The sequence below is a fragment of the Pteropus medius genome, unplaced genomic scaffold (assembly GCF_902729225.1).
Source record: "Pteropus medius unplaced genomic scaffold, Ma_sr-lr_union100, whole genome shotgun sequence".
In the NCBI taxonomy this organism is placed as follows: domain Eukaryota; kingdom Metazoa; phylum Chordata; class Mammalia; order Chiroptera; family Pteropodidae; genus Pteropus; species Pteropus medius.
Window position 1 is genome coordinate 1,777,007 of NW_024348530.1, and position 8,610 is coordinate 1,785,616.

An 8,610-nucleotide genomic window follows, 5' to 3' on the forward strand; every position below is an offset into this window, starting at 1 on the left:
CTGCCGAAGTCCCTGGTTTGATCCTAATTGCCTGTATCTTCTCACAACGTTTACAAACCAGTGCCACCAGGAGCTCTTATGAGACGTGTTATTACTTACGACTGGATTAAATTTCTCCCTCTCTTATTGTAGCTCCTTAATCTGCTGTTTGGGGCCAGATAAACTGTTGAGAACTAGTCCAACTTATGCTACCATTTTTTGTGTGTGCTGCTCCCCAAGAAAAATGCCCCCCAAAGTGGTCGAATACAAAGTGAAGGTGCTTAAATAATGCTATCTCCAGTCTCGAAAATCGTTAGCTAGTCTTGTGCTTCTATCGCCTCCATTTGACCTTTCCTGTGATTTTAAGAGTCGGACATACTGACTGGGTTTTAGAGCATCTCGGTTTCTAGTGTATCCCAGACATGGATCCAATGACATGGACTGCCTATCAGAAATGGGGTAATGATGTGGAGTTCAAAATATTCTAATAAACACATGACTTTTTTTTAAGATGTGTGCTGTTTTTTGTTGTTGTCGTTGTTGAAAACCTGCAAGTAAAATGCTTATTGACAGTAAATGTGAGAATTTTTGGCTGTGATCCCTTAATATGACAATAGTTCTGCCGGTTAAGTTCTCAATTTTTTTTTCAGTCTTTCTTTCAGTCAAGATGAGCGATAAGCCAGACTTGTCCGAAGTGGAGAAGTTTGACAGGTCAAAACTGAAAAAAACTAATACTGAAGAAAAAAATACCCTCCCCTCAAAGGAAAGTAAGTCATGGGATGGGTGGGGGGCACAGGAATGGTTTCTATTGAAGAAAAACAATGGTGAACTTCCATAGGCTCAGTAAATAAACTCTTCCTAGTAATTTTTGCCACAAAGTAAGAAATAATTACAGTACCATTATATTTAATGCCACAGTTAAAAATATCAAAGAGCTGTCTTCTTGGGTTATATATGTGGTTCTCACATGATAGACCTGAGAAGTAATGCGGTAATTTAAAAAAAAAAACTAATTTCTTGTTTGAAAATTACTAAAACTCATATTATAACCAACCTTGGAATATTGGATTAGCACTACAAAAATCTTAGTCTTGTCCACTTTATGGTTATTTGTAATTTTCTGCATCTAGCAATCTGGGTCCATGATTTCATTCCTAAAGAACCACACAAACTGCAGTTTTGGCTTTCTCTACCCGATGACAAGATAAGGCAGAGAGCAAGTTTAGATCTGGGGTGCACTCAAGGCTCCCAGACTCAAGGGATTAGTTTCGCCCTTGGGAGTTACAGCCTCATGGAGAAACTCCACACATATTCACAGAACTGATGGGCGCTTTTTGTCATGTCAGCGTTACTTGAGAGTTCCAAAGTTAGTCAAAGTTGTCTGAAATACAACTTCCTAATTACATAGTGATGGCTAAATCTGAGGAAAATGCTTCACTTGCTCCTCAGTCTCAGAATGATCTATGGAAACACTGGTAATAGCATAAATCTACCTCTCAAACGGGGGAAAAAAGAACACAGTTCATGTAGAATCTAACGATTGCTCAGGTGGTTAAATCGTGAGTGCGCACACACACACACACACACCTGACTGAGGATTTGTGCTTAGTACTTTGGCATTCTAAATTTAAAGCAGGTATGGCAGTCTTCGATGACTTGGCAAAGAGCTCCTTTGTAAGAAACTGAACTTGGGAAAATGCCCTCAATGATTTTTTTGTGTGTTTGCTTCCCCCCCCACCCCCAGCTATCCAGCAGGAAAAAGAGTGTGTTCAAGCATCGTAAAATGAGAATCTTCTCCCAAGAGCAAATTTCAACATTGCCTGAGTATCTTGGCTTAGCGCTTGTTTTGTTTTGGTTTTTTTATTTGTTTGTTTGTTTTTGTAAACCTTTGTGTTGTAGAGATTTTAAGCATCTTCTGATGTTTTCTCGCCTATACTCCCTGGCTAAGATGTCAGAGATAGCCAGCGTTCCCTTACATATATTTTAAAATTTTCCGTTGGTTCATAAATTCCAGCTGGCAGATACTGTTGATAATCTCACCACTGGTGACCTCTGTGTTTGTAGCCCTTGCATCCTCTGTAGGGTAAGCCACTTTTAACTTTCTACAATGGATGCCTCCATTGCTCCATAATCTTCATGAAGTTCCATGCTTTTGCAACTTCTCATGGTTTATTTTCATTTCTAATGTAGCAGTAAAATAATAAATATAATCATTATGTTAAGGCTCCTGTGGTTCATTCTTGGTGATCTTCTAAGGAAGTAAACAGGGGTACTATTTTCAGCCAAAACAAACAAACAAACAAACACACACAAACAAACAGACACAGGAAAGCTGCTTTAGCAGATTCATCACATGGAAAAGGCACTTTTCTGTCTAGATCAAATGGTCCCTGATTGAGAATGCTAGGTGATTTTCTGTAGAGTTGGAATCATAGAATTTGAGAAACCTTTGGGAGAAGAGGTTATGTGGGCTAGCCCTCTTATCTCAGAAACGAAGAAAAGAAAACTCAGATATGAAGTGATCTAAGGTGAATGAGGGCTGGAATTTTAGCTAAATTCTTGGTTTCTGGAAAGTGTTTTCCACTTAATGGGAGGAGACACCCAAGGTTGGGGTTGGATAGGGAGCGGAGTAGGAGGCACTTGCTAACACATACTGTGCTGAACACTTCACATTTTCTATTGAGTATAAACTTAGATATCTAATACCTCCTAAAAACCCGCAGCACTGAACCTCTTGGTCTAGTTCTTGTCCTGAACAGAATTTACTGTCTTATGAACCACGTATTTTTGGTGTTCGTGGTGAACGTAAATGCTATGGACTGATGTCTCCCAAAAAAAAAAAAAAAAAAATTTCTTATGTTAAAACTCTTACCCCCTAATGTGACTCGATCTGGAGATAGGGTATTTAGGAGGTAATTAAGATTAATTGAGGTCCTAAAGGTGGGACCCTAATCTGATAGGACTGTGTCCTTAAAAGAGGAAGAAGAGCCACCAGAGATATCTCTCACTCTACCCCTACCCTCCCACCACCCCCGCCATCTGAAGACATAATAAAAAAGGTGGTGATCTGCAAGCCAGAAAGAGTTCTCACCAGAAATTGACCTTGCTGGTCCTTGATCTGGGACTTCTATCCTCCAGAACCATGGGAAAATAAATTACTATTGTTTGAGCCACCCACTCTATGGTATTTTGTTATAGCAATCTGAGCAGGCTAATACAATAAGGAATACTCATAAATAGATGAGTCCCGATCCCTGCCCTAAACAGTACTTTCATCACTTGAAATTTATAAGAGCCAATCACCTATAATCCCACCAATTAGACATGTTAGCCTTTGAGTGTATAACCATCTAGACTGGTCTATTAATATTCATATGTTTTCCTACAGGAAGGGATTATGCTGTCCGTGTCTATTTGCAATCTCAAGTATTATCTCACCACCCACTTCTAAGGGCCGCCATCCTTAAATAATTACTGGGTTGACAGGAAGCGGAAGCTGCTTTCTCTGAAATAGCATAAACTTCCATAAGCAAAGTATTAGGTAGGGCAACTGATCAAATGTCAATGAGGTGACACAATCACAAGGCTTAGTGTAGCCAGATTTGAGACTTGGAAGTAACCATGTTAGTCACCAATACCTTACTTCTTGCCTGGAACAATTATCCAGTAGAGTCACTCAGTCCCTTGCTGTGACAAGCTGCTTATACTGTGCCCAAACCTGCCCCACCTCCGCACCTTCTATCCAATAGTCCTAGGACTGTACACTGGAGACCCACACAGCCTAGTTAATCCCTGCTCCAGTATTTGAAGTCAGCTGTTTTGTGCCTGCCTCTATACCTCCAAGTCTTCGCCTGATGACACTTCCCAGATCCTTTGGATCCAGGTTATATGCATGGTGAACAATCTTGGTTGCTGAAGTGCTCAAGTTTGCTCATGATCAGATCTCTTTGCATCCTGATGCCGTCATCCTACACATTTGCTTTCCTTTCGAGGTTGCCATTTGCAAATTTGAGAGAGATAACGGTACATCTACGATAGACTCAGCAAGCTCTGCATTTGCACACTAATCCAGCAGAAAATTAGGCTCATTTCAAAGGGCCTAAAGAAAAGAATGAACATTGTCAGGAGAGCTAGGGTTGGGTAATAACTACCGCTGTTCAGTTACATCTGGTAACCATTCTTTTCATTAGCATATGGGTTCCATCCTGAGCCGTGTAAGTGTTAAGCTGAGTCGGAGCAGATGAGAGGTACATGGTGGCAGGTGAAAGACACCTGTAGCTGCTAAGTAAGTACTCTATACCGATAGGAGGTGGGGAAAATTATTGCTCACCTAAAGCAGTTTTACTCAGCATTTCTTAAATATATAAGGAGGAGTGACTCTTCTAGTCACTATATTGACTTACCTGTTTAGCTAAAAGAATATTTTCCCCACGATAAGCCCACTATTAGCAGGGATTGAGATTTAGGGTCCCCAGAGAAACAACGGACCAAAAAAAAAAAAAACTACCACACGAATTTTCTCCTCAGTCTCCAAGGATGAACACCCAAGAAGGCACTTATTGGTTCGCCCCTGGTCACCTGTTCCCACGTTGAGCTAATGGCCATGGCTCAGGGTCTGCAGGTCCAGTGGAGGGCGGGGCTTAGGCTGCTTTGATTGGACACTCCCATTCATCCAATGATGCATATTTTCAAGTTATTTTAAAACACAAAAGAGCATAGACCAGAAAAGTATAGATGCCAATAAATCTGAACGAGTTAGACTAGTTACTTCAGTTTCTAGGAAGCCTGAAAAAAAAAAAATACAATTTCGTGAACTTTTTGAGTTAGCGATTTCTGGACTGTGTTTAGGTACTCATTTTTCATTTAAATGAATTCCATTATAGGGGTCACATTGAAAAAAGTTTGTATGAGGTATTTGTTTGTAAATAATGCTCCCCACCCCAGTTTGATGTTTCTCATTTGTTATTTACAGCGATAAAGCTGTTGCCCTTACTTAGTCTTTTCTGTAATGTGACACAAGATTTATTTAATAGTATTTCTAGTAGGACTTTTGTGTCCTTATTTATAAATGAGACTGATCAGAAATCTGTTTAGCATGCTTTCTTTGTTAGGTTTTATCATCATACTATATTTTCCTGAAATGAAAAAGAGCTTTTTCCCTTCGTTATCTGAAAGGCACTATTAGATTTGCATTAGAATGTATCTGTTCCTCGAAGGTCTGACCAGTTACACCATTCGAAGCCTGGCCGTTTAGGATGATAGTTCCTTGAGGACTTCCGTTTCTTCAATTCTTGATCCTTAAGGCCTTGTTTGGTTCAATTTTATAATTTGTTTGGTTCTATAATATGGTTCAATTTCTATGCTGTTTTACATTTATACATATAGAAATATCTTTGCACGTATTATCAAAGAATATTAAAAGGGTTATGCTTTTATTTATGTTTTATTTATTTTTTGAACGCCTACAGCACCTGGTATTCCTAGGTGGTCTCCATTCCAAGTACGAACCAGGCCTGACCCTGCTTAGCTTCTGAGATCAGACGGGATTGGGCACATTCAGGGTGGCGTGGCCATAGACAAAAGGATTATGCTTTTAATTAAAAAATATTTCTCATCTTATTGAAATCTTTTCTCTCCCTAAGAAAGTTTCTTAGACAATTAGACTAATATACATATATTTCACACAATAGCTATTATATATATTTATCAATTCTAGCATTTGACATATTTTTTAGGATCCAAATATTGTTAAGGAAACAATTTTAAACTTGATACATGTTTAAGAACTTCAAAATATTTGTACAAGTACTCCCATTTCTGTTTGTGTTCTGATTTTGGAAACTGTAATTTTGCTATTTCTCCTTTTCACAAATCACTGAGGTTTTTGATCAGAACTGGAGATGCTGGTTAGTCAGCAAGGTCCCTTGATCTCCAGGAGCGCTCTACCGACCATGTCAGAGAATTCCTGCTTAAACCATGGTGGCTTAGCTCAGGACGACAGTAGATTCTGGATTAGAGGAAAGGGGCCCAAAGTGGTCAGAACCATTCTGACGGCAGTCAGAAATTGGGTTATGAAGGTCAGACTCTCTCAAGGAGCCCAAACGGAAATTTCTACAATTCGAGTGCTTTTGGTGAAGTCTTTTCAAAGTCCCCCTGTTGGAGCACCGCCAGCTAACCTTGTCAGGTGGCCTTTGGCCCGACGTAGCATGTTTCAAACGGTTAGCGGTCGAGGGGTGCCCACGCTGACTGGTGGATGTGATGCCAACCAGGAGCCTATCCAATCACGTGTGACTAAGTCACGTGTGACTCTAGTGACAGGCGCCCTGGATTGCATTTTAGCTAATCAGATGTGGAGACTGCCCATGACATCAAGGAATGCAGCGACTATAAATTGGCCACCGCGCGCGCGTCAGCAGCCGCTATTGTCTTTCTTCACAAGCTGTGGGGGAGTGGCCTCCGACATGCCTGCGCCTGCCTCTGAGGCTTCTGAGGGATTGCTGGGCACGCAGAAGCCCACGGAAGCACCCCCGAAGGCCCCTGACCAGAAGACGCCAAGGCGCCCGCGCCGCCGCTGCTCCGACACTTTCACCACCTATTTCCCCCGGGTTCTGAAGAACGTTCACCAGGGCCCGAGCCTGTCGCGGGAGGCCGTGAGCGTCATGGATTCGTTCGTGGAGGACATCTTCCAGCGCATCGCCGAAGAGGCCTCGCGCCTGGTCCTCTCCAACCAGCGCGCCACCATGACCTCCAGAGACATCCAGACGGCCGTGAGGCTGCCCCTGCCCGGGGAGATGGGCAAGCACGCCTTGTCCGAGGCCACCAAGGCCGTCCTCCGGTACAGAAGCTGCTCGTGAGCTTCCTCGGCACCACCATGAGCATCGCAACCCAAAGGCTCTTCTCAGAGCCGCCTTACTTGTCACGAAAAGACCCGTGGCTCTAAAAGACGAATCTACTCTCGTGTTTGATCCTGTGTGGCTTTCTGCCGACGTCTAAAGCCCTGTTTCCACGGGCAAAACATTCTCAACTCTACTGTAATATAGAGTGTAGTTTATTCCATGGAAAATCGTGGGTTTTCCTTAACCACGTTGCATTTCATGGCTTTCCTAAACAGTCGTTCCCATTACTCTTTTCCCTAGGTCAGTCTTTTGGAGGATATTTTGCTGATGATGACATTTACCTTTTTCACTCATTCCCTCACGAGTGTATGGTGGAATTTTCCAGAAGTTCATTATGTCTGATACGACAACAGATAAAGTGCAGAAGCAGTTACAAGAATCCATCCGTCTTCTGACAGGTCGGATAGTAAGGAGATTTTCAAATATCCGAAACAATGTCAATCTCCTCTCTACGTCTTTTGAAAGGAATATTTATCGTATGAATTCGTAAATTATATTAACATGATCTAATGGTTTTTTAGGTATATTTTAATGCTGTTTTATTAATGCTCGTACCGGACTTGATCTCTGAATTTAAAAGTGTGGGGAAAAACAATGCACTAAAATGTCGTAATGGATTATTTTTATTAAATTGACTTCTCACGTAATATGATATGTATGAGAACAGCGTGGAAGAATCACTTCAGAAGAAAACATGTGTAATATGCGTAAACATTGGGTTATGTAACAGAAAAATTAGCATGATAGAAATTAAGTGATTTAGTGAAGTGCACTTTTTTCAAACTGGTCCACTTGTTTTTCTGAAAAGGCACATGGCTCAGTAAATAGCCTTCAGCTTTCAAAATTTTGTTTGGGCGTATATGATGATTTCTAGGAACCACAAAGCAGGATCTACTTGCACTTGATTTCATGGTAGAATTTCTAGGTGCATTGTGCAGCTAGCTCACTTAAAAAATGTTTCGTAAGATTTTTCCAATATTCCAGAATAATAAAAAATAATAATCCTGGTGAGGAGACTTATTTGTCCTAAATCCTGTCTCTCTTGATATCAAAGAGAGGTCTGGAGGTAAAATTGCCCCCCCACCCCTGCCCTTAATGATTTCGATTCTTTTTGTAGCTATTTCTGGTATCCAGACCTGCCCACGTTTGTCTCTAGAGCAAGTGGCGTTGCCCTTCCAAAGTCCATATGCCTGAAGCTTTAGAAGGTCAAACCTCAAAACGTCAGAGTTTGGAATAAGGAAAGGCTTATTGATCGAGAAGCTGACAACTGAGAAGATGGGAACCCTAGTGGTACCTCAAATCCATCTTAAGAGAATACAGAGATGGGGCTTTTTTTATGTCAAGGGAAGGAGAAATGGGAGGGGCAAGAGGTAACTGATCACCAAAGATACCTGGGCGCCAGGAGGGGTCCGAGAAGATTGTGCTAGTTGATGTGAGTCCGGTCACGATGTTCCTACAAAACTTTGATAAACGATACATACTTCCCTTATCTCCTCAAGCAGCAAACAGAATTCCTCTAACGATTAGCATGTCTATATGCAAGGCTAAGCAGAAGCTGTCAGCCTGAAGGTCGTAGGAACAAAGCAGGCTTGAACAAGGTAAAGTCATAGAGACCGAGTATTTCACTCTGTTACAGTGGTGCTCTGTCAAAAGTGGAATACTCTGTGTGGGAATCTTTTCTGGCAGAATCTTAACCTTTCTTTTGCTGAGCTCACAAAAAGCTTTGGTTTTTTTT

The 8,610-nt window shown here is 41.4% G+C and overlaps 2 protein-coding genes and 1 pseudogene across 2 annotated transcripts; 2 read left to right on the plus strand and 1 right to left on the minus strand.

The window, feature by feature from the left end:
- The first annotated feature begins 574 nt into the window (after positions 1-574).
- LOC120616434 (thymosin beta-15A-like) lies at positions 575-1,761 on the plus strand. Its single transcript, XM_039879813.1, has 2 exons — positions 575-746; positions 1,724-1,761. The coding sequence occupies exons 1-2, from the start codon at positions 587-589 to the stop codon at positions 1,759-1,761; spliced, it is 198 nt and encodes a 65-aa protein (XP_039735747.1). The 5' UTR covers positions 575-586.
- Positions 1,762-5,438: 3,677 nt separating this feature from the next.
- On the minus strand, positions 5,439-5,557 carry LOC120616437 (uncharacterized; annotated as a pseudogene).
- An 879-nt stretch (positions 5,558-6,436) lies between these two features.
- LOC120616425 (histone H2B-like) lies at positions 6,437-7,270 on the plus strand. The gene is made up of 2 exons (XM_039879803.1): positions 6,437-6,814; positions 7,201-7,270. The coding sequence occupies exons 1-2, from the start codon at positions 6,441-6,443 to the stop codon at positions 7,268-7,270; spliced, it is 444 nt and encodes a 147-aa protein (XP_039735737.1). The 5' UTR covers positions 6,437-6,440.
- Positions 7,271-8,610: the final 1,340 nt, after the last annotated feature.

Bases quoted from the DNA above. Each gene is read 5' to 3' on its own strand.
- LOC120616434 (XM_039879813.1), top strand. From the start codon at position 587: ATGACAATAGTTCTGCCGGTTAAGTTCTCAATTTTTTTTTCAGTCTTT. The intron at 747-1,723 runs GTAAGTCATGGG...CCCCACCCCCAG, and splicing joins TACCCTCCCCTCAAAGGAAA to CTATCCAGCAGGAAAAAGAG.
- LOC120616425 (XM_039879803.1), top strand. From the start codon at position 6,441: ATGCCTGCGCCTGCCTCTGAGGCTTCTGAGGGATTGCTGGGCACGCAG. The intron at 6,815-7,200 runs GTACAGAAGCTG...GGAATTTTCCAG, and splicing joins GCCACCAAGGCCGTCCTCCG to AAGTTCATTATGTCTGATAC.